General features: G+C 39.5%; 1 protein-coding gene and 1 pseudogene across 1 annotated transcript; one reads left to right on the top strand and one right to left on the bottom strand.

Annotated features, from left to right (window-relative positions):
• Positions 1–406: 406 nt before the first annotated feature.
• Positions 407–1,351, bottom strand: OR4E1 (olfactory receptor family 4 subfamily E member 1). Its single transcript, XM_072623945.1, has one exon. The coding sequence runs from the start codon at positions 1,349–1,351 to the stop codon at positions 407–409; it is 945 nt and encodes a 314-aa protein (XP_072480046.1).
• Positions 1,352–13,037: 11,686 nt separating this feature from the next.
• Positions 13,038–14,075, top strand: LOC140514134 (glyceraldehyde-3-phosphate dehydrogenase-like; annotated as a pseudogene).
• Positions 14,076–26,483: the final 12,408 nt, after the last annotated feature.

The following is a 26,483-nucleotide window of genomic DNA, read 5'->3' as shown; positions in this document are numbered from 1 at the left end:
GGAGAGGAGGAGGTGAATTACCCAGCTAGCATTCAGCCAGCTGCATCTACTCACAGGATTGTGTTCATCCTTTGTTCCTGAAGAAGACCATGACATCGGATAAATGATGACATGACTTGCACTTGACTCATACTATTATTTCAACCCTAATACTGCCCATCATTTCAATCTCTTTTGCCTGATTCCCCAAACAGAGAGTGAATTCTTCTGCCTCCAAACTGGGTACCCTGTACTTTTAAGCACCTATTACATTCTAACATGATTTTTTTGTGTCTGTATCAGTTATTTGAAGGCAGAGAAAGCATTTCATTCCTTGTTTTATTCTCCTCAGTGACTAGCACATATAACTTCTCAGTAAATGTTGAATAATTGGTTGAGAAGCCAACAGCATAATTACGAATAATTTTCACTTTTCTTCTTTCCCTTCCTTCCTGCCTGTGAGCTTATTCAAGGCATTTTTCATATCCTCATTTCTCAGGGTATAGATGATAGGATTTAGAAGGGGAGTGACAGCTGTAAAAAACACAGATACCACTTTGTCCCCGGGAAGGCTGATGGAAGGGCGGGAATAGATGAAGATGCAGTGTCCCAAGAAAAGTGTGACCACCGTGAGGTGGGCTGCACAGGTTGACAGGGCCTTGCGCCTGCCTGCTGAAATCCTCTTCCTCAGAGACGTCAGGATGACAGCATAGGAGGCCACCAGTATCACGAAACAGACCACAGAGATCACCCCACTATTGGAGACAACGAGAATCTCAATGATGTGGGTTTCTATGCAGGCCAGTTTGATCACCTGGGGTACATCACAGAAGAAGTTGTCAACCTCATCAGGACCACAGTAGGGCAGCTTTATGGTGAGGGAGGTCAAGGCCACTGAGTGGATAGTTCCTCCAGTCCAGAGGGCTACTGCCAGCAGCACACACACCTTCCAGTTCATCACTGTCATGTAGTGCAGTGGGTTGCAGATGGCCACGTAGCGATCGTAAGCCATGACTGTGAGGAGAAAGATTTCTGTGCAGGCAAAGAGGTGCAAGAAGAACATCTGAGCCACACAAGCATTGAAGGAGATGAGCTTCTCCTCAGACCAGGTGTCCACTAGCATCTTGGGGACTGTAACAGTAGAGTGGCAGACATCAATGAAGGACAAGTTGCTAAGGAAGAAATACATGGGGGTGTGGAGTCGCCTATCATAGATGATAGTGATGACAATGAGGATGTTACCCATCAAGGTCAGGGTATAGAAAATGAGAAACATTGCAAATACAGCCATCTGTACCTTTGGGTTGGTAGAGAGACCTCGCAACCGGAAATAAGTCAGTGAAGTCTGGTTGGGCAGGATAGCTTCTTCCATTCTATTTTTTGGGTCAGTCTGTCAGAGTTAAGAACATATCATCACCTATTGTCTGTATTATTGATCTGAGCAATTAATCATATACTAACTATATACTTACAACACAAGGAGGTGCTTAGTGAATGCTTGATGATATTATTTTGTATTGTTGCTTTATTTCAACTGTATAGGTTTTTTCCTGCTTAATGAGGTTGTCAGCCCTTTGAGGACAGAACAGAAAAAACTTTATGTTTCATCTGCATCTCTCTGCCCACAACTTCTATTCTTTGTCTTCCTTCAATTCATCCTTCACAGTGTTGATAAAATTATCTTCTTAACGCATTCTTCTTCTCTGCTCAAAAATCTCCAGTGGCTTCCTATGGCTTAGTAGATAAGACAAATCTTTTATTTAGCAGGCACTTAAGTCCCTCTATAATCTGGCTCTTTTATTTCTACCTTATTTCATACAACCAAGTTGAACTATTTAACTGTTCCCTCAAATCCGCTGTCTCCTACCTTTGTACACTTAGGCAGGATGTTCTTTGAAATGGAAATTAAGACGTATACGTATATACATATATATACACACACATATATATATATTTATATATAATATACACATACATATCTTTAAGATTTAGATCAGGTGCCATCTCTTCTATCTTCTGGGACTTTCCTCTGATGTAATCTCTTCCCCTGCCGTCCCCTTCCAGACTTCCCCTGTTAGCCTTTGTCCTCTCAGTACAAATCTATACCCCTCTCCTCCAATATTTCTAGAATACTGTGTCTGGATTACTCCTTTTGTCCCCATCACATCCTACTTTGTGTCATACTTGTTCACATATTGTATGATTCTTAATAGACTTTAAGTTCCTTGAGGCCAGGAACTGTGCTATTTTTCTGCTGTATGCCTAGTGGATTACTTTGCATTGTACACATTTCATTTCTTCAAGAATTTGTGAATTTCTTGCTTTGGATATTTTCTTTACGGACATAAACCTTAGAAGAGTCACTTAACCTTTTTTGAGTCTCAGTTTCCTCAGTTGTAAAATGAAGGATTTAGACTAGATGGCCTTTGAAGTCCCTTAAATTCTAAATTGATAATTCCATAATCTTATGAGTTCGCATGCTATCTACAAATTAGTTGAGAGTTGCTTTGGCTGCACATTTATTATTTCATGGCTAACATGGTGCTGAATCTTTCTGACTTTAGCTAGACTGATCCTTGAAGAATGGATGTATGATCCATCACCAGGCTCATACTTGAATCCTTCTTTAAGTTGGTAGGACCTCCCAGAGATAGAAGTCTGCTGTCAGGCTTTCAAGAAGCCAAGGTCACATCGATTCTATGATGAGATGGACTTTAGGAAAGGGTAGACTTGTAAGACATATTTATTTGAATTGAATTGGGATAACACCTGCCCAGTGCTAGTTTCATTGAGCATAGGATTAATCTTGAGAAATTAGTAAAGATAGAAATCAAAAGAAACTCAATAGGGAAAATGCAGAACATTAAAGCTGGTAGGAACCTTAGAGAAAATTTAGTCTAAACCTCTCCTTTTACAGATAGGAAAACTGAGGCTCAAAAAGCGTCTGAGAGTGATTTGTCTGAGAATTAGTGCAAGAACTGTGACTAGAATGCAGTTACCAAGAAAAACATATAAATGGAAAAGAGACTGGAGAATCACGTTCACTGTCTCAGGAATAGGCATCCATGGGACAGGCCAGAAGCAAATTTGTGATGTAGAGGGTCTGTATTTGAGATCTTCCCATCTCTTCCTTCTTCCAGATCTCCACATCTGTTCTTCCTCTTCCCTTTTTGCTTTTCTCTCCTGTCTTGGGGATTGAATCTCAATGGAAAGCAAGAATATCCATATACTTACGGACTTAATCATCAGTAAAGGCAGAGCAGGAAGATGTGGGTAGTGGAATAGTTGAGTGATGTTTTCATTTCAATAGGGATCTTCTGGTAACCAGATTCTATAATTCAAAGGAGTGAATCTCTTCCTTGCCTGTCACACTGGACTGTGTGGCAGTTCAAGTAGGGATTTTGGGGAGAAGGATGTAATTTCTAGAGCCCTACGGGGAGCCACTCACTTGGCCAATAGGTATGATTGTTCCTGGTCATGTAATAAGCCAAAGAAGAATTCTCTAATATGGTAATGATTTGAATAATCCTCATGTATCTTTTTTTGTTTATCTAGGAAATCCCCCAAATGACCAAGCAATAAAAATCTCATATTTGTATCCCTAGCCTCTACCCCAGTACCTGGCATATAGTAGACACTTAAAAATCTGCATTAAATTGAATTCACACACTGTACATCACATTAAAATCCATAAATACATGTTTAGAATATGAATATGTATTAGCTAGCTTCAATCAAGTGATTATTGAATATCGACTATATTAAAGATATTGTGCAAGGGCTGTGAATAAAAGAAAAAAATTGAACTAGTCCTTGTACCCAAGGAACTATACTCTTTGGAGAGGAGACATGTACATGGATAAGTACAAAGAATTGTGTGATGAGAGTAAAGGAGAAATCCAGACAAAGCAATCTAGGAGTATTTAAGGAAGGAGTGAATGCTTTCAGCTTGCTGGGAAGGTGGGATTTACACACCACACTCCCATCTCAAAGGTTTATGCCCTGGCTCCTTTCTGATGCCCAAAGACTGTTTTTTCCCGTGTTCTCTTGAGCACAGATAAAACCTTTACCAAGAAACTAAGAAAGAGATTGTGATGACAATTGAATAATTAAAGTGCCTTGCTAATACATTGCTTCTTTTTAAGTAGTCTATGATCCAGTCAAACTATACCTCAGGAATGACCCAAGCTTTTCATGAATGACATGCCATATCCCATCTCCAGATCTTTGTACTTGCTGTCCCTTATGCCTAAAGTGCACTTCACCTTCACTTCTTTGAATCCCTTGTGTCCTTGAAAATGCCCCGCTCTGTGAACTAGGTCACATAGCTAGTGAGTGTCAACTATCTGAGGAGAAATTTGAACTTAAGTCCTCCTGACTCCTGCAGTGGTCCTCTATCCACTGCACCACCCAGCTGCTCCTCTTTATTTTGTATATGCTTTGTAAATACTTATCCGCACTACACATTTTATTTATAGCATATATCTACTAATATATCTAATTGATGTCTCACTAACTAGAATGCAAGTTTCTTGAGGATAGGAACTATTTAATTTTTTATTTTGTATCCCCAATGCCTAGCACACAGTAGGTGCTTATTAATTCATTAAAAGCCTGGGAGAATCTAGAGGGTGGTGATGGAGAAAAGGTTTTTTCATAGAGATAATCTAGTCCAACTCTCTTTTACAGGAAAGGAAACTGAGATCCAGAGAGGTGACATGATTTCTCCAAGGTCACACCACTAGTTAGTTAGTGCCGGGATGATTTGAAGTGAGTTCTCATGATTCCCACTCTAATGTCCTTTCTCTGCTTTGATGTATATGAGGACCAAATTGTGTCTTTCCAAGTCAGAAGGGGAGAATGTATCTCAATGACATTATTTGTTTTGATAGGTCAGTTTCTTCTTCATAATATGATTGCAGCATCTGACTTGGTCTTCTGGGACTGGAAATAGCTAATGCCTAGTTATTTTTTCCTTCCTTTCATCATTTTACCATTCTCTTAACTAATTGAAATGCAGAATTTGACAGTTAGAAGGAACCTTGAGGACTGCCTAATCCAGTACCCTCTTTTTATATATGTGAAAGCAACTGAGAGCTACATAATTTAAATCACTTGCTTAAGGTTACACCACTAGTGAAATATTTGGGAACCAATTCAGTGATCATTACATTCTGCAATGAAAAATAGAAGACCTGTACCAGGGATAGATGAAATTGTAAAGAAGTTAAAGTTTGTTTTTGGCAGTTTACTTTTCGTTTGTGGTTACTATATCACCCTTCAGTGCCCAATCAGTTGCAATGGAGTTTTCTTTTTTGACTCAACTTTATTATGTTGAGAGCGTAACCTTTGTGACATCCCATCTAGGGTAATTTACTCCTGTTCATGTACCACAGTGTTCTATGATCCATTTATACATTTTCTTTGCCACTAAAACTTCCTTGTTCTATATTCCCTGCCCTCAGGATTAGGATTCTTAAATAAACTAATAAATGAATCTGGGCAATTAAATGAGTAGGTAAGTGACAAAAGACCTTTCCTCTACCTCTCTCAGCTCTCACACTCCTTTTAAGTAACACATGGATATTTATATAGTGTCCTTTTAGAGATGATCCTGTTAATGTCTAAATTAATGGAGTGACTCTGTTGGTGGGTATTTCAGGCAAGATAGGATGGAAATATAGATTCATGTGATATGATCACCAAAGGAGCTGATTCTATTTTGTCTGGAGAAAACAAGACTGAAGGCCTTTTGCAAGATGTGCGTCTGTGTGTGTGTGTGTGTGTGTGAGTGATGATAGTCTTCAAGAATTTGAAGAATTCTCATATAGAAGAGGAATTATTCTTCTTTGGTGTGGCTTCAAATGACAGAATAAGAGCCAATGGGCAGAAGTTACAGGGAGATATTTAGCTTCAATAAAGACTATTCTAAGAATCAGAATTGTTTAAAAAAAATAGAATGAACTGTTTTGAAAAGTAGTGAGGTCACTCACTACTCTGAACAGTGATCCTGTGCTTTTTGACAGGAAGGTCCAGCTGCATTGCAGAGATGGAGGATGGGGATCATGGTCTTTAGAGGGGATGGAGCCTGTTTGCTGCTGGAGTCTACATTCTCTTGTATTTATGGATTTGGGGGATAGAGAAGAGATGCTGTTGAACTTTGTCCCTTGGTTTGCCAGGGAAAATGGATAAAGGAGAGCAAATTGCCAAAATAGTAGAGTGCCCCAACACTAGGGGCGCTTAAGCAGAGGCTGGAGGGGGCTGTGCTTTTAAAAGGGGTTGGACTGTGATTGCTGAGAACCTTATCGAGAAATTTGGGGGTAGAAGCCACATTTAAATTATGCTCAGATTGTACCCTCTTACTCTGACTCTGTGCAGGTCTGACCTTGGTATTTGAGAATTTAGAGTCATAGGAGCTGGGCTCAGATCTTTGCCCTGGCACTTACTAATTATGGGATCTTGGGTAAGTTGCTTAGCTTTTCTATGCCTCATCTGTAAAATGAAAAGTGTTGGGCTGTTAGATATTTCTGAGGTTCCATCCAGTTCTAAAACTACGATACTAAAGCAGTATTGGATTTTATAGCTCACAAACTGTCCTTGGAGAGCCCATTTAAAACCTTTTTCGCAAACAAAGAAACAGTCATTTGTACCTATTTTCTTTAAAATCTTTTAAACTCCAATGGTGTGGATGCAAAGCTGAAATCCTAAAAAGCTGACCTGATAACCTGAAGGGTAGATTCTAGGGCTTATTTTTATCCAGTCTTATCTTGCCAAGGCTCAGGCAGTCTGGATCAAGTGACAAGTCAGGCAGGAATTCAGCTTACTGATTTTATATAATAACATCATAAAATAGTGGAGTAGGAAGGTACCTTTGATATCATCTGGTCCAATTTCCCCATTTTATAGGTGGGGAAACTGAGGCATAGAAATCGGTTCTAATTTACCCCCTCCCTCTGTGAACTAGTGGCACAGCAAGAATTCTTGTGTCCCCGAATTCCTAGTTCAACAGGACTATATTTTTATCTTTTCCATCACTTTCCTTTCCCTTTTCCTCTCCCACCCCTACCCCTACCCCAATGCTTGGGGAAATGGTTACTCATCCAACTGCAATAGAATTTTGGTGTTGGTCTGTACTGAGAATATATTGAAGAGATGTCAGAAATAAGGAGAAAAGGCTGGTTAAGAGCAAAGGAGAGAATAAAGCCAACTGTGTGGTGTAACTTACCTTCTATTGTTTCTGATGCTCCAAATGATCTCACTTTTGGGTGGTTAGTTTGCTGGTCAGTCTTGTAGCCTTAACATAAGGAAGATCATCTTGTAATGGGTGGTTATAAGTATCTTGAATAAGTGACTCTTCCTCACTGTACCTTAGCTTCCCTATCTATAAAATGATAGCAGGAGTAGAAAATCTCTAAGGTTCCTTCTTGCTCTAACACTTCATGGTTCTGTGATTCTAATCTATTTCATTTCCTTTCTCCTTAAAAGAGATTCCTTGTACCTTTTTTACAGGTGGATTTTTTTAATCAGTGATACGTTACAGTAGGAAACATTTGCCAATATCCTTTAATGAAAGTTGCTATTAAAATTTTACATGAGTTATTTAGAATTTCTGCAAAATTTCTCTATTTCCAAATAGATTCCAACAGTACTTCTAAGGTGTATTTTATACCTTTTCATACGGAAATGATGAGATGTAACTAAAATAGTGAGTTATTAGGTATTTATCTAAATATCACATTTGGCTTTGGAATCCAGAGCATTATCTTCATGTTCTAAGGAACAGATAGAAGCCAGAACACGTTTCCTTTAGAGTAATCTAGAAATTGATTGCATACTGCTAGTTTCAGAATGAATGCCCCTTTCCCCCCACCCACTTTGAATAGGAAAGGGGGATTTTGGAGAGGGAAGAAGAAAGACCAGAAAGAGAAGGGGAGAGGGTCTATACTCTCCTGGAATGCTTCTGAACTCCTCTGCTGGCTATGACTCTCTCACAGCTCTTCTACTCCATTTATGGCTTTTTTTAGCCTTGGCAAATCCTTGGAGAAGAAATTATTCAGTAACCACTGGTTACTGGTTAAATAAAGTGGATGCAACAGGGACTTAGGTTGCACTGTTGGTTGTTAGGGAAATTATTATGAAAATGTTTAAGAGTTAAAAACAGTTATGTTGTCTCCCCTATCTGAATGTGAGTTCCTCAAGGGCAAAGATTGTGATTTTGCCTTTCTTTGTATCTCCAGTGTGGCATATTATAATCACTTAATAAATGTTTGTTGATAAACTTAGACCATCTACAGGAGTAGATAAAGCTGAAGGTTATAGTAATTACCCATGAAAAAAAAGAAGCTGCTTTTGTCCAAACCATTTCGTTATTTTAGACAACAATGCATACTGGGTGCCTGTATTTTTCAGAAAATATCTTTAAGTCTCCAGAGTCCTTTTCTGATTTATTTGTTTCCCTCAATGGCTAAACCACTAGAAGAGGAATCAGATGGTAAGAAAGGTTAACTTCAAATTTAAAAGCTAAAGAACAGATTTTTTTATATTGGGACAGTATATTCTAACGGCCAGGATCATGAAAATGAGAAGGCCTGGCTGAGGACCAATTCAATTTAGTTCAACAGACATTTGTTAAGAACCTACTTTGTGCAGAATTGGGCAGCATGGGTGACACAGAGGATAGACTGCTGGATCTAGAGTCAGGAAGACTCATATTTTTGAGTTCAAATTTGGCCTTAGACGCTTACTAGCTGTCTAACCCTGGTCAAGTCACTTAACTCTGTTTACCTAAATTTCCTCATCTGTCAAATGATCTGGAGAAGGAGATGGCAAACCACTCCAGTATCTTACCAAGAAAATCCCAAATGGGGTCACAAAGAGTTGGACCCAATTGAAATGACTGCACAACACAAAAATGTACATATACTATGTTAGACATTCATGGTGATAAAGTTTATTTACCATGTAGTCTCTCTCTTCTTGGGGAGATTATTAGTATGGGGCAGAAGGGAGTAAGCATTTATATAGCCTCTTCTATATGCTCAGTACTGTTGCTAAGTGCTATTATAAACGTTCTTTCATGTGCTCTTCATATTAACTCTGAGAGGTAGGTGCTATTATCTCTGCTTTACAACTGAGGCAAACAGAGGTTAAGTGATTTGCCCAGGATCACACGACTGGTAAGTTTTCATGGTCTAATGAAAGAATAAGACATAAACACAGGTAACTATAGTGTACCATAATACATGGTAGTCTTAGAGTGTCATTGCTGTAACTTAGAGACTTAGAGCTTCTGGAGCTCGTCCATTAGGACTTGGTAAGTATGGGAAATATATATATATTAATTCAACCATTGTCTGGTCACTTGCCATCTAACTTTTATCCGGTTTTTTTTCTCTTACGTATTGAACTGTGAGAATTTTCTTTTGAGGAGGTGTTAAATTTTTTTTTCTTCTGTTTTGTCAATAATCTCTTTAGGATAAAATCCTAGTCCTGGTACTACGAGGTTCAAGAATATGAGCATAAAAAATTACATAATATAATTTCTCTGCTGTTTTTCATAAAATAAGGGGAAAATAAATTTGAGGAAGTTAGATGACTCAGTCAGTAGAGCGCTGGGTGTGGAGTAAGGAAGACGAGTTCAGATTCAACCTCAGACACTAACTATAAGACTGTGGGCAAATCATTCAACTTTTGTTTGCCTTGATCTACTGCAGAAGGAAATGGCAAATCACTCTCATCTTTTTGCCAAGAAAACTTGATTGATAGTATTGGCATGCTGGAGTCTGTGGGGCCACAAATATTCTGACATGACTGAACTATTGAACCACAGCAGACTGGAAAAGACGTAATTTTAGAAGAAGTTATTAAACAGATAGTTCATGAGCTCATACAAAAGAAAGGGCTGAGCAGTAGGAGCTAGCAAAGGTTTAGTGAGAACCCATCATGTCAAACTCACTTCATTTCCTTTTATATTTTTGAATGAATGAGATATCACTTCTTTTTTTCCCAATAAATTGTTTTTATTTCTTTCAGTATTCTACAATCACTTCCATATATTTTAGATTTTTTTCCCCTTCTCCCTACCTTCCCCCCTACCTCACCACTCCCTCCTTGAGACGGCATACAGTTTTATACAGGTTCTACACATACATTCCTATTAAATACATTTTCATCTTGGTCATGTTGCACAGAAGAATTATAATGATTGAGAGAAATTATAAAACAAGCCAAAACATAATACAAAAGAAAATGACCTGCTTCATTATGTGATTGAATTCCATAGTTCTTTGTATGGATTTGGAAGGCATTTTGCCTTAAGAGATCATTGGGAATTTTTTAATTCCTTGCATTGCAATGAAGTATTGTCTATCAGAAAAATTCCTCGCACACTGTGGTTGTTGCTGTATATGAAGTTCTCCTGGTTCTGCTCCTGTCACTCAGCATCAGATCATATAAGTCTTTCCAGGCCTCTCTGAAGTCTTCCTGTTCATCATTTTTCTTATAGCACAATAGTATTCCATTACATTCATATACCACAGTTTATTCAGCCATTTCCCAATCGATGGGCATCCCCTTGATTTCCAGATTTTGGCCACCACAAAGAGGCTTGTTATAAATATTTTTGTACATGTGAGACCCTTTCCAGTTTTTATGATCGCTTGGGGATACAGTCCTAGAAGTGATATTGCTGAGTCAAAGGGTATGCACATGAAATATCATTTCTTATGTGCTTGCTATGTGCCAAGCACCATGCCAAGTGCTGGGTCCACAGATTTAAAAGTAAAAATAGTCTTTGCCATTCAAGGAGCCAAGGAGTGCACATTCTAATGGAGGAAACAACAGATGTAGTGACTAGGGATGGGCACTACTGTCTGAAAGGCCATAGCTATGGTGAATGGGACCACAGGGTAGTAGGTTAATAAACCCTCCCCGGGAAGATGGGCAACATGATTTAGTCATAGTTAGTGGTTCTAGAACTGTAGGTGGGAGGGGAAGAGAAAAAGGAGAAAGGCAATTGATAAAGAGATTTTAGAGAAAGTATATGAAAAGAAGGAAGTGAAGTGAAACATGGTTGGGGCTTAATTATCTAATAATACTCATGTGGACAAAATTGAAAAATATGGATTAGAAAATAATATAATTGTATGAATTCACAGTTGAAAGTTTTGATGAATAGATCAACATCAACATGGATGGAAGTAGCTCCTAGGCTGCACTAAGATTCTGTCTCTGGTTCTATCTTCTTCAGCATTTTTTCTGCATTGACTTGGATGAAGATGTTGCTGCCAAAATTAACCACTTTTTCAGATTCCCCTGGTCTGGGAAAAGGTAATAACATGTAAAATCAGACTTTAAAATTATTTCAATAAACTGATGAAAAGTTGATATCAACATGATGAAATTTAATGGAATTCAAAAATTGTAAACTCTTTCACTAAGATTACCCTCCCCCCCACCAACTATGTAAATACAGGATTGGGGAAGACCTGACTTGATAGCAATTCATGTCTAGAAAATCTCAGAGATCATAAGCTCAATACCTCATGCCACAGTGTGATGTAGCTACTATAAAAAATGGATGTAACTCTAGGTTGCATTATTATCCTCATTATAAACAACATTAATAGTGACAACGTGATCATTATATTATCATAATTACTAATTGTGAAGATAATGTTTCATTGCCTTGAAGATCTGTGATTTCTATGGTAGAGGTGCTTTCTCTGTTGAGGAAGATCACAACTTTTCTGTGACTTCTTAGTTAGATAGTCTTTGAGAGTTTCTGTGGCTGAAAAATTCAGTACTCTGAGGCCAATGTGGTGATATGACTCTTTGACTTAGGTAGCCTGGTCCTTCAATGACATATTTATTTCATTATTAAGCCTAGACCCGAAGATGTTCCAGCTTGGAAGAACTTGGTAGAGTTCAGAGTCAATTCCATTCAATAACAAAAACCAAGAACAACCAGAATTAGCAACAATCCCAGACATTAGAGAGGCTTCAGAATGAGGAAACTTTTAACAGAAATGGAATATCCCTATCAAAGAAGGAAGAGTCTAGTCAAAAGCATTTATTAAGCACTTTATTTTGGGCTCTGTGTTAGGTGCTGGGAATACAAAGAAAGGAAAAAGACAGTCCTGCTCCCAGTTCCCCATAGTCTAATGGGAGAGGCAACATGAAAACAATTATATGTAAACATGATTTATTCAGAATAAATTAGAGAAATTCTTGTTGCACTCATTGGCTTAATATTATGGGTTGAGATTTTTGGTGAGGTTTCTATGTTTAATACAGTCCATATTTGTAGCAAGACAGGGTAAGTAAGGGAATAAGCATTTATGTGGTATCTACTATGTGTCAGGCACTGTGCTAAGAGATCTTTACAATTATCATCTCATTTGATCCTCACAGCAACCTTGAGACATAGATGCTATCATTATTCCCATTTATAGTTGAGTCACTTGAGGCAAACAGAGGGAGAATGACTTGTCCAGAGTCACACAACTAGCAAGTGCCTGAGGCGGAAGTTGAACTCCTCCTGACTCTAAGCCCAGAGTTCTATCCACTGTATCACTAACTGCTTCTGTGAGTGAGTAAGTAACTAAAAAAGGAAGAAAGAAGGAAAGAAAGGAAGAAAGAAAGGAGAGAAAGAGAAAGGCAGAGTGAAGGCACTAAGGTGAAGGAGGACAAGGAAAGGCTTCTTGAGGAAGATGAAATTTTGGCTGGGTCTTAAAGGAAGCAAATATCAGGAAGGAGAGAATTCCAATCATGAGAGAAAGCTAGTGGAAATGGCCAGAGTGGGGAGATGAAGTGTCTTGTATAGGGAATAGCTAGAGGACAGTGCCATAATGTCCAGTCCAACTTTGGAATATGGTGCTCAGTTCTAGCTGCTACATTTTAAAAGGGACACTGACAGGGCTTTTCTCCCAAGCTTTGTGACAGGATCTACTGCTTCAGTCATGTCACGGAAACAAGATGTGAAGGTTTGAGTCAACGGATTTGGCCGTATTGGGCACCTGGTGACCAGGGCTGCATTCACCTCAGGTGCCGTAGACATCATGGCTGTCAATGACCCCTTTATTGACCTCAGCTACATGGTTTATATGTTTCAATATGACTCCACCCATGGCAAATTCAAGGTCCAAGGTTGAGAATGAGAAGCTGGTGATGAAAGGAAAAACCATTACCATCTTCCAGGAGTGGGATCCCACCAAAATCAAATGGAAAGATACTGGATCTGAGTATGTTGTAGAGTCCACTAGAATCTTTACCACCATGGAAAAGGCTAGGGCTTACTTGAAAGGTAAAGCCAAGAGGGTCATTATCTTTGCCCCTTCTGCTGATGCCCCAATGTTTGTGATGAGAGTGAACCAAGAGAAATACGATAATTCCCTTAAGATTGCCAGTAATGCTTCCTGCTATTGTGACGGCATAGCTTACCAAGAGGAACAAGTCTTATGCCTGACCAGCAGGCTGCTCATCCTCCTGTGGAGCTCGCGAGTAAAAGAATGAGGCAGGAGAGCGGGTCATGAAGCAACTCCTATTTATTCAAGTAAGCACTGTGATTATATAGTCTCTGCCAGCCATCCCAATGAACCATGGTAACACACACAAACAAACCTGAAACTATAGTAATGAACACAAGCTGGAACTATAGTAACAGACACAAACCAGGGGTGGGGCTGTTCCTTCCAGCGCCATCTTGTTCACCCTTCCCTGCACCAGACTCAGTTTACCTGATGTCCGTCAGTGTGGCGTCCCAGATGGCGTGGTGGTCAGCGCCCCTTACAGCTTCCTGCCCTACCAATTGTTTGACCCCCTTGGCCAAGGTCATTCATGACAACTTTGGCATTGTGGAAGAATTCATGACTACAGTCCATGCCATTACTGCTACCCAGAAGACAGCAGATGGCCCCTCTAGTAAGCTGTGGCATGATGGACATGGTGCTGCCCAAAACATCATCCCTGCTTCCACTGGTGCTGCTAAGGCTGTAGGCATGGTCATACCTGATCTTAATGGGAAGCTTACAGGTATGGCCTTCTATACTTCTATTTCCAATGTATCTGTTGTAGATCTGATCTGCTGCCTGGAATAACCAGCCAAATATGATGATATCAAGAAAGCATGAATGAAGTAGGCATCAGAGGGACCCTTGAAGGGCATCTTGGGCTACACAGAGGATCAGGTTGTATCCTGTGGCTTTAATAGTAATACTCTGTCTTCCACCTTTGATGCTGGCACTGGTATTGTACTCAATGCTCATTTTGTCAAGCTCATTTCTTGGTATGATGATGAGTATGGTTATAGCAACCATGTAGTAGACCTCATTGTCTACATGGCCTCCAGGGAGTAAAGTGGAAAACCAAAAAAGGAGTTCCACCACCTTCTTTCAATAGAAGAAGGAAGGATGGATTAAGGGGAGGCAGTGGTCAGAAGCAAAACATGTCTGAGAATGGACAGGATGAAAGCAGAGAGAGTGAAGGATAAACGGGGAAACTGGAATGAGGGAAATACATAGCAATCATAACTGAGAGAAAAACTTACAGCAAGTTTCTTTGATAATGACTTCACTTCTCAAATATATAGAGAATTGAGTTAAATTTATAAGAATATAAGGGATTCCCCAATTGCTGAATATGAAAGATATGAATAGGCAGTACTCAGAAAGATAGCCGAAGAAGCTGAAGGATATGAATAGGCAGCGGCTGAACAAGTTGTGGTGTATTATTGTAAAGGAATGCTATTATGCAATAAGAAATGACAAGCAAGATGTTTTCAGAAAAACCTGGATTTACATGAACTGATGCAAAGTGAAGTGAGCAGAACCACGAGAATGTTGTACACAGTAACAGCAATATTGTACGAAGACTTAGATGTTGTCAGCAATACGATGATCCAAGACAATTCCAAAGGACTCATGATGAAGCATATTATCCACCGCCGAAGGAAGAACTAATATTGTCTGGATACAGACCAAAGCATACTATTTTTCACTTTTTCCTTTCTTTCATTCTTCTTTTTTGTTCCAGCCTTCCTGTACAAAATAACCAACATGGAGATGTTTTACATGATTGCACATGTATAACCTATGTCAGATTGCTTACCATCTCAGGGAGGGAGGAAGGAAGGGAGAAAAGGCTAGAAATTAAAATTCCAAACTTTAATAAACATTTAAAAATTGTTTTAACATGTAATTGGGGGAAAATAAAATATTATGAAAAAGCAGCCACAACCACAAACGAGTCCCCACCTCCAAGAACCTCACATTCTACTAAGGGATGTATATTTCTCTTCAACTTGATTGTCAGTTTCTCGAGGAAGCCTTGCACAGAATAGATGCTAAATAAATGTATGTTAGGTCAGTTAATGGACTTAGAGAACAAAATGCTAGATGTGTAGTCAGAAAGATCTAAATCCAAATCCTGCTTCAGACACAGCTAGTGTGTGATCCCGGACCAGTTACTTGAGCTCCCTAATTTTCAGTTCCTCAATCTATAAAGTGAGAATTAAAAATAGCACTGACTTCACAGAGTTGTTGGGAAGACCAAACAAAATAATAAATGTAAGTGCTTTGTAAGCATTAAATGCTATGTAAATGCTAAAATTTTATTAAAGGACAGTGAGTGTCTTAAATGCTTTTGTCCTTGCAGTGTCAGCACCACAAACACCTGCATATAGCAAAAACACAATAAATTTCTATTAAGTTTTACTGATCTATCCCCTCAAGCTACTGTCATTTCTTAGATCTTCCTCTTTCAGCTGATAAAAATTCATAAAAAAACTCTCTTGTTTTCCTCCACATATTTAACAAGTCTCACTCACAAGCTTGGCATTCGTGTTTACGACTTTCTTCTTATGAAATCACTCATGCTCCTTACACTGTTGGTACAAGACCAGGCTGGTTTTTTTATTCATCCTCAATCACCTGTCTTTAGAGGTCTTCTCCACTCCCTCTTGAGCCAACATTTCCTGTAGGATTATATACTATAATTTTGTAATCTGCTGACACTTAGCAATATCTCCAAGATGAGGTAAATGCCAGCCACTTATTTTTCCAGAGGACTTTAAAATCCCCTGAAATACAAAAGAAAAAAAACATGAATTCTGATGATGTATTAGATGCTAATTTTAGAGCCCCATTCAACACTCCACTCTCAAATCACTTGTTTCTTTGTCCTATCACCCCCTCACACTTAGTCAAAACAGTAACTCTGGATTACTCCCACTGTCCACTTCCTCTGGTCTAACTCTTGACACTACATGCAGCTCACTACTTTGTGGACTGAATACTTTACAATTTCTGCTATTTAATCTCAGCTGGGACTTTCCAGCATCAAGGCAATCCTTTTACTCCTCCCTAGAAGTTTTCCTGGGCAATGTGTAGAGCAGCAGGCCTGGAGTCAGGAAGACATCTTCTTAAATTCACATCTGACCTCAGACACTTACGAGTTGTGCAGTCTTAAGCAATTCACCTAATCTTGTTTGCCTCAGTTTCCTCATCTGTAAAATGAACTGGATAGGGAAATGACAAACTGCTCTAGCATCTATCAGGAAAATCCTAAATGGGGTCATGAAGAATTGAACATGATTGAAAAAATGAATGGGAAAAGAACAATTATTTCCTATCCTATTCCCCATAAAAACTGTGTGAAGCTTTCCTTTCCTCCACAAACTTCCTACATCTCTTTGCCCCTTTCCGCTCTTGGCTGAGCACCTCACCTGTTAATTTACTGAGACAATTGAAGCCATTTGCCATAAACTCTTTCTTCTCCTCTTACATCATCTCAAAACTCCTTGACATTACCTCTCACTCTCCCTTCCTTTCCACAAGTCTCTTATGAGTTGACCCTTTTCTTTGCTGAAATCATTCCCTCTCATGTACCCATGATCCCATGTCCTCCTGTTTTACTCAACAAACGGTTTCCACCATAATCCTCACCTCTCCAATCCTCCACATTTCCCTAACTACTGGTTCTTTCTCTGTCTATAAACATGCCCAAACTCCCTCTATCCTTAGACCCCATAAACCCTCAAATCCTCATTTTATATCTTTTCTCCCTTTTTTTCAGCCAACAAAAACACCTAGACACCTAGAGAAAGATACCTACTCTCCTGCTTCCACTGCCTCTCCTCTCATTTCTCAGCCCTTTGTAGCCTGGCTTCCAACTTCATCAACCAATTGAAACTACTCTCTGCAAAGGTTCCAGGATCTCTTAAGTGCTCAATCTAATGGTTTTTGCTCAGTCCTCATCTTTCTTGACCTCTCTACTTCATTTGACACTCTTGGACACTCTCCCCTCCTAGATACACCTTTCTGTAGGTTTTCATGACATGACCTGCTTATAGTTCTCCTTCCAGTTGGACTGCTTTTCCTCAGTTTCCTTTGCTGGATCATCATTCACATGATGGATGTACCCTGAGACTGTGTCTGGTGCTGCCTTTCTTTTCTCTGTGTATTCTCACTCATATCTTTTTTTTATTTTTATTTTTATTTTTTTATTTTTTTAATTTTTTTCCAAGTTGTGTTATATTTATTTTTTTTTAACTTTTAACATTTATTTTCACAAAATTTTGGGTTACAAATTTTCTCCCCTTTTATCCCCTGCCCCCCCCAAACCCAAGCATTCTAATTGCCCCTGTGACCAATCTGCTCTCTCTTCTATCCTCCCTCTCTGCCCTTGTCTCAGTCTTCTCTTTTGTCCTGTAGGGCCAGATAGCTTTCTTTACCCCTTAACCTGTATTTCTTATTTCCCAGTGGTAAGAACATTACAGATGATCCTAACACTTTGAGTTCCTACTTCTTTAGCTCCCTCCCTCTCCACCCCTTCCCTTTGGAAGACAAGCAATTCAATATAGGCCAAATCTGTGTAGTTTTACAAATGATTTCCATACTAGTTGTGTTATATGGGACTAACTATATTTCCCTCCATCCTATCCTGTCCCCCATTACTTCTGTTCTCATATGATCCTTTCCCTCCCCATGAGTGTCAACCTCGGATTGCATTCTCCTCCCCATGCCCTCCCCTCCATCCTCCCCCCCACCCTGCTTGTGCCCTTGTCCCCCACTCTCCTGTATTGTGAGATAGGTTTTCCTATCAAAATGAGTGTGCATTTTATTCTTTCCTTTAGTGGAATGTGATGAGAGTAGACCTCATGTTTTTCTCTCACCTCCCCTCTTTATCCCTCCACTAATAAGTCTTTTGCTTGCCTCTTTTATGAGAGATAATTTGCCCCATTCCATTTCTCCCTTTCTCCTCCCAATATTTCTCTCTCACTGCTTGATTTCATTTTTTTTAAAGATATGATCCCATCCTCTTCAATTCACTCTGTGCACTCTGTCTCTATGTATGTGTGTGTGTGTGCATGTGTGTGTGTGTGTGTACTTCCACCCAGTACCCAGATACTGAAATGTTTCAAGAGTTACAAATATTGTCTTTCCATGTAGGAATGTAAACAGTTCAACTTTAGTAAGTCCCTTATGACTTCTCTTTGCTGTTCACCTTTTCATGGTTCTCTTCATTCTTGTGTTTGAAAGTCAAATTTTCTTTTCAGCTCTGGTCTTTTCATCAAGAAAACCTGAAAATCCTCCATTTCACTGAAAGACCATTTTTTCTCCTGAAGTATTATACTCAGTTTTGCTGGGTAGGTGATTCTTGGTTTTAGTCCTAATTCCTTTGACTTCTGGAATATCCTATTCCATTCCCTTCGATCCCTTAATGTAGAGGGTGCTAGATCTTGTGTTATCCTGATTGTGTTTCCACAATACTTGAATTGTTTCTTTCTAGCTGCTTGCAATATTTTCTCTTTCACCTGGGAATTCTGGAATTTGGCCACAATGTTCCTAGGAGTTTCTCTTTTTGGATCTCTTTCATGCGGTGTTCTGTGGATTCCTTGAATATTTATTTTGCCCTCTGGTTCTAGAATCTCAGGGCAGTTTTCCTTGATAATTTCATGGAAGATGATGTCTAGGCTCTTCTTTTGATCATGGTTTTCAGGTAGTCCCAGAATTTTTACATTGTCTCTCCTGAATCTATTTTCCAGGTCAGTTGTTTTTCCAATAAGATATTTCACATTATCCTCCATTTTTCCAATCTTCTTGCTATGTTCTGTGATATCTGTCTTTCTCACAAAGTCCTTAGCGTCCATCTGTGCCATTCTAGTTTTGAAAGACTATTTTCTTCAGTGAGCTTTTGAATCTCCTTTTCCATTTGGTTAATTCTGCTTTTGAAAGCATTCTTCTCCTCATTGGCTTTTTGAACCTCTTTTACCAATTGAGTTAGGCTAGTTTTCAAGGTGTTAATTTCTTCAACATTTTTTTGGTTCTCCTTTAGCAGGGAGCTGATCTGCTTTTCATGCTTCTCTTTCATCCCTCTCATTTCTCTTCCCAGTTTTTCCTCCACCTCTCTAACTTGATTTTCAAAATTCTTTTTGAGCTCTTCCATGGCCTGAGCCCATTGGGTGGGCTGGGACACAGAATCCTTGATTTCTATGTCTTTGCCTGATGGTAAGCATTGTTCTTCCTCATCAGAAAGGAAGGGAGGAAATGTCTGTTCTCCAAGAAAGTAGCCTTCAATAGTTTTATTTCTTTTCCCTTTTCTGGGCATTCTCCCCAGCCAGTGACTTGACCTCTGGATATTCTCCCCACACCCACCTCACCTCCTGGTCCTCCCAGCCAGTGTTTGGGGACTGAGATTCAAATGCTGCTTCCCGCCTTAGGGCTTTTGGCGGGGGCAGGGCTGCTATTCAGTGTGAGAATTAAGTTCAGGTGGTCAGGGGCAGGGCCACCTCTCAGGCTCAGTTCCCTCAGGGGGTTTATGTACAGACCTTCCACAATGGATCCAGGCTCCCACCCGCTTGGGGAGCCCTTGTCTGCAGCCGCCTCTCAGCTTCTCTCTCCCGGGGGGGCCCAAGCCATGGGGGCACCCCACTCCCCTCTCGACCTGCCAAAGAGACTCTCTCACTGACCCCCTGTCACCTGTGGGTGGAGGGGCTTGTGCCGCCGCTGGAGATCCTGTCTCTGAAGCCTGCTCGGATCTGTACCTCTCAGAGCCGCCGCCGCCACAGGTCCGGGCTGGGCTCCGCGTCTGCAGTGCAACGGACCTTTTGCGAGAGGTTTGCAGGTCCCTCTGTGGGTGGAGGGACCCGCGTGGCCGCTGGAGATCCCGTCCCCGTAGCCCACTCGGATCTTTTCCTCACGGTGTCACAGCCGCTGCAGGGCTGCCCCCTGCTCCCAGTCCCGGCGCCCAGTCCGCAGCGCGAAGGACCCCCCGTGAGAGGTTTGCAGGTCTCTCCAGAACAGAAATCTCCCTCACTCCAATATTCTGTGGTCTCTGGGTGCAGAATTCACCGTGAGTTGGTCCCCTCTAGCCGTTCTGTGGGTTGTGGGTTCGGAGATATGTGTATGTGCGTCTTTCTACTCCGCCATCTTGGCTCCGCCCTCACTCATATCTTTTTAAGAGCAGAGAATGATAGAGATTATTTCTTTGTGTTTGTACTCTTAATGCCCAGAACAGTCCCTTTCATATAGGAATTGCTTAATAAATACTTGGTGTTTTATTGATAAGTTGGTTAACTCATCAACTTTCATGGATTTGATTAATATCTATATAAAGCTTATTTCCCATATCTTTAGAGGCAGCAAAGTTTTCCCAAGTTCCAGGCCCATGTCACTACCTATTGGGCATTTCAATTAAATGCTCCACTGGGCATGTAGGTGGAACAGTGGATAGAGCATTAGGCCTGGAGTTAGGAAGACCTGAATTCAAATCTGGTCTCACTTACTACATGACACTTACTATGTGACACTATGCATCACAACTATTTTTGCCTCAGTTTCCTCATGTATGAAATGAGCTGGGGAAGAAAATGGCAAACCTCCTCTAGTATCTTTGCCAAGGAAACCCAAATGAGGTTACAAAGAATCAGACATAAAATTTTTTTTTTAAAGATAATCAGGCATGACTGAAATAACTAAACAACAAAATAGCTCAAATCTGACATGTCCAAAACAGAATTTATTATCTTTTACCCAAAACTCTACTCTCTCCAAAACTTTCCTCTTCTTGTGGAGAGCAATGCCATTTTTCCAAGATTATATAACCTAAGAGTCATAATTTCAAAATTATCTTTGACTACTAACTCTTCTTCACCACACACATCTAATTACAAATCCTTCGAATCTGTTCTTTTCTCTGTACTCACACAATCATGACCTCATCACCTCTCACTTAGATCAGTGGTATAAAACTCCAATAGAAACTGGTCCCTGCAGGTTTCATATTGATTTAGAAAGCTATAAATGAATATTTACATTTTTTTGAATTTTTATTTATTTTGTCAGACACTTTCCAATTACATTTCCATCTTGTACTAGACATGGGAATGATCTATTGGAAGTACCCAGCTGCTGGGAGTTTGATACCTCTAACCTACATTCTTGCAATGATCTTCTTTTGTGTAAATTTTTATTTATTTTAATTTTAATTTATGTAATAAAACAATCATTTCTATAACAGAGTACCCAACTGGTCTTCCTGCTATGTCCTCTTTCCATTCCTTTCTGTCCTCTACAACTACCAAAGTAACTTTCCTTATGGGCTGATTTGACCATGTCATTCCCCTGCTCAAGAAACTCCAATTGCTCTCTATCACTTCTAGGATGAAGTATAATCTCTGCTGGACTCTTAAAGCCCCCTTCAACCTGGTTCCAATTTAATTTTTCAAGCCTGTTATATATTTCTCCCTTTTCTGCATTCCATTTTCCAGCCAAACTGGTCTTCTGTTTCTCACACAGTACTCCTCCTATCTCTGTTTCTTTGCTCTTGTCTCCCAAACCTGCCAAAGTTCCTTCTCACCTCTACCTCATCAAATCTCTTGCTTTCTTCAAGATCCATCTCAAGTACCATCTTCCACAGGAAGCTTTTTCTAATCCTAGCAAGGAACAGTGCCATTCCTCTCTTAATTACCAACTGTTTACTTTGTACAGTAGCTAGGTAGTACAGTGGATAAAGTTCTGGGTCTGGAACCAGAAAGATCTGAGTTTAAATTCAACCTCAGATATTCTGTGGAATTCTTCATAGAAATTCTATTGGGTTCTGCTCCCATAGTGCATGGGAATTGCCCCAAGCTTCAGGTTGTTTTCGGGCTGTTGTTTTCAGAGCCAGTTGTTGGGGTGTATAAGTTTTCAATTCTTCCAAGGTGACATCATCTAAGGAGAGGTGTGGTCACTGGTCTCCTGGCCTGTGTTCTGATCTATGAGTAATCACAAACATTCTTTTCCGCTCTGAAACCATGACCAGAGCTCTTGTTCTGTCTGTAGCCAGAGACTCTAGTGTGCTAGTGCTTGTTCTCACCCTGGAACTATGCACCTGAACTGCATATAGGCATTGCAACATAGTCCTACAAGCAGTGCCTGCAATGGGTACCCTGTAATATATTTTTGACTAGTTGTCTGACATCTTTATTACCTGTGGGCTGAGAGTTCTAGAAGACACTGCTGCTGATTCAGTCATCCTCAAGGCCTGCAGTTGGCTTGCCAGGGTGGCCTGCTCTGGACTTCACTCCACTTTCACCTCAGTGAGACACACCTGTCATGTTGATCTTCTAAGTTGTCTTGGGTTGGAAAATTGTTTCATTCCGTCCTTTTCTTCCTTCTGCCACTCCAAAATTCACTTTAAGGCATTATTTTAAAGTTGTTTGAAAGGGAATTTGGGAGAGATAAGGCAAGTCCCTTCCTCGATTCTGCCTTCTTGGACACTTCCTGTCTTTAAGAAGCTTACATTCTGCAAGATGATAAAGAATTAAAAGGCAGACCTGTTCAAGCCTGATTTTGTATCAAGTGGAATGATTTTCAATGTGAATGAGGCAGAAAAAATATAGTTAATGTGAAACTGAAATCAGAGATAAGTTGAGGAGATAGTAAGTAGTAAAGTAGCAAGTTACCAGCCCTCGAAATCATCCGAGAGACTGAAAAAATTGACAGATTGTTAAGCCACTGTCAGTAATCTTTGAAAAATTCTGGGCTCAAAGATATTGTGATTGTATTCCTAGCTTTTAATCTAAATTATGTTTCCCAAACAGCAAATAAGGAAGCCACTTCTACCTGAGGGGCCATTTTATTGCCTCTATACTTAAAATGCGTTAATTATTATAATTGGATTTTATTCTATCTGCTCTTAAATCTCTTCATTGTCTTCTATTGGTGCTGAAAATGTTTACCTTTGGGTTAAAGCATTAACAAAGGTCTTCCTAGATTTGTGTATAAGGAGAGGATGACTTTAGGAGTAATATGAGTTTATTTATACTATCACATAGAATCTCAACATAATGTAGAAATCAGCATATGAATCGGTTTATCTGTATAGTACAAGAGCTGAATAATATTCTTAGCTTCTTGTAGGACTGAAGAGATTTTCTTTTCTTCCTGAAACTTGACCATTCTACAAATAACATGAGTGTAATAAAAATAATCAACATCTTTTTTGTGCTAGTAGAAGATATATTTCTGAGGCCTTCCTTTCTGAGTAACCCATAAAATAAAAATAACCAGGATGATATAGGAATTTCTACTGAGTGAGCTTTACTTTTCCCCTCTATAAAGTAAGAGGGCTTTGCAAGTTCATTTCAGCTCTATAAAATGATATGATCCTAAGTCTTGACAAGTTCTAAAGGCTAACAAATTTTGAACCTTTTCAAATAATTTGAAACAAAGAAGAATTGTTAACATTCCTAAAATATTATTCTGGATGTTGAGAGGGTTGAGAGGGAAGTAGGGGTTTCTAGTAGTACAAGTAACTTCTATCCTCTTTTTTGTCTTTTTCTTCCCATATCCATCTAGTTACCATGGCCTCTAGGGTGGAGACATGATGCATATTTGCTACGTTTCTGATAGCAATAACACAGACCAATTCTGGGATGATTATTTATAGAATAATTGAATATTAGGAAGAATGCTAGAGGTAATCAGATCCAGCCACCTGATTTACAGATGAGGAAACTGAATGAGAGATTGGTGAAGGTCACACAGCATGTTAGTGGAAGAGAAAAGCCTGGTTTCCCAGTCTCAAACCTGCCACTCCTTCTCCATGCTCTCCTCTGAAGTGGTCTTTCACCTTAGTAGGTATTTTCATTCCTATGATCCTTAAGGATAACTTTTAGAGACCTATGAACAAGAAGAAAGAACCTTCTTCCTTCTCATCTTTAACTCCATGAAAAAGAACTCCCAGCCTCTGTGAGAACACTCGAACTGTTGGGCCTGATCTGAAATTTCCTTCTAGCTTGAAGGCATATGGTTGTCAAGTGCTAGCTTCACTTAAAAAAAAAAAGAGGTAGAATGAGTCAGAATGAAATTGCTGAGAAGGCAGTCTCAGCTGGAGAATGAAGAGGAGGTTGATCTCTTTGCTGTTGTGGGCTCTAAGTGAGGACAGATTTGAAATGTTTACTCTCTGTCTTTCTCTAATGTGTCAATTACTTCAGTTAAAAAGACCATAAAGATGCAAATCAGGTAGGGAAGCTTTAATGAAGAGACAATTAAGGCAGTGCCCAAGTCATAGCAAAAAGTAATTTGTTGTAGGCTAATGGAGCCTTCTTCCTCATTAATGGAACTCATAGATGCCATCAGAGGCAGCAAATGTCCTGAAAATTAATTTCTATAACAACATAGATTTTATCCTTCATTGTCAGTATCATCATCAAACATATTTATTAAGGACTCACCTGCTTATGGCACCTGTGACTGGCTGCGTACAGAAGAAATGAAGTAGATACGGCCCTTTCCTCTCTGGAATAGAGGTGTTAAATTCAAATACTAATGGAGGCATTGACTTAGAAAAATGTGTATTAACATTATCTATGTTCTACTGCATATTTATTTATCATGTTAAATATTTCCTAATTACATTTTAATTTTTGCCTGCCTTCTGGAGTGTTGCTACAGCTCCATGTGTTTGACACCTCTACTCTGGGAGACAATATGTAGCTAAATCTCTCAGAACATGAGGATGCTTTCAAAATTGCTGACTTTATATCTTAGGAATTAACATTCTGCTCGAGGTCAGGGCCCAAGTCCCCTGGGGTCCCCCCTGGTCAACAGGTCTCTGAATGCCTGTCAGTCTGGGTTGAGCTATCTGTGAGCTCTGGAGGAAGGAGACTGGAGACAAGATGATAAGCAACTCCAAGCAACTCTCTTTATTCAGCTGAAAGTTAGGGTTTATAAAGGCTGTAACCACCAATCACATACAGGCCGAGCTCATCCCATTACTTCACCATCTCATGACTGTTCCACATCCTTACACCCGCAGTAAATAACGAAGCTTATCTTGTTCCTGAAGCTGGTTCCTGGGTTCCCAGGCCCACTTGTAATTTTCCTGATGGGACATCAGTATCTGCAGGAACATCAGGTTCCAGGGTCATACAGAGCTTCTGCCAGGGTTTGAGTAAGCACATATCCCATGGGAACAGGCTTTGCCTCTGCTATAGCCTTGGTCACAGGACTTGCACCCCCGTGGGCCCCTTACAACATTCCAAGACTGATAACATGATACTGACTGATGTAATGGATATGAAGATAGCTCTTTAGCCAAATAAAATTAGTACACTAGCTTCTACATTTTAACTGGTACCTTCTAGCCCTAATGTCCTATTTGGAAACTATTCTATGTTTATGATCTAGTATGGTAAACATTGGATTGAGAGTTAGAAGACTGGGTTGTAGTCCCAGCTATAAACTAGCTATGTGACCTTTAGTAAGTCACTTAACTTCTTTGGCCTCCAGTTTCCTCATCTGTCAAAGGAATGATTTGGACAAGGTAACTTCTAGAGGACATTCCAACTCTAGGATTTTTGGAGTCTACCAAGATTAGATATACTATACTTCATTGCAGTATACTAAAATGCACATTCAATTTCATCTTTTATCAGATCGTGAGATTATTATTTTGTGTGTAAAGTATTTTTTATTATTTTTAAAAACATTTAAGCACTTATTTTTTTCTCACCCTCTCACTTCCCTCCTCAGAATAAAAGGAAGGAAAGAAATAAAAAGAAATATGGCATTCTTGGATCATATAATAGTCTAGCAAAACAAATTCCCACTTTGTCTAATTCCAAATATGCATTTCTCATTGTAGATCAATCTATTAGGTAGTGAGAGTTCTTTATCATCATTCCTCTGAAATTATATTTGATCACTGAATTCATCAGAGGTCTTAAGTTTTCCAGAATTGTTCCTTTTCCTCAAATTATGTTTTAGTAGAAATTGTTGTCCTGCATCTGCTTCGCTCTGCATCTGTTCATTTAAGTCTTCCCAGATTTTTCTGAAACAATCTCTTTCCATATTTATCACAACACAATTGTATCCTATTATATTGATATATCATAATTTGTTCAATCACTATTCAACTGAGGAGCACTTCTTTAGTTTCCAGTTTTTTGTCATGAAGTCCTGCCTCTCTTGTGTTCCTTGTGTCAAATAACAACACTGGTAGAATTTCAGTACTGAAAAGAA

This window comes from Notamacropus eugenii, chromosome 7 (genome assembly GCF_028372415.1).
Source record: "Notamacropus eugenii isolate mMacEug1 chromosome 7, mMacEug1.pri_v2, whole genome shotgun sequence".
Taxonomy (NCBI): domain Eukaryota; kingdom Metazoa; phylum Chordata; class Mammalia; order Diprotodontia; family Macropodidae; genus Notamacropus; species Notamacropus eugenii.
Note: the sequence above shows the minus strand (reverse complement) of the source record. Positions and strands in the feature narration are given on the sequence as shown.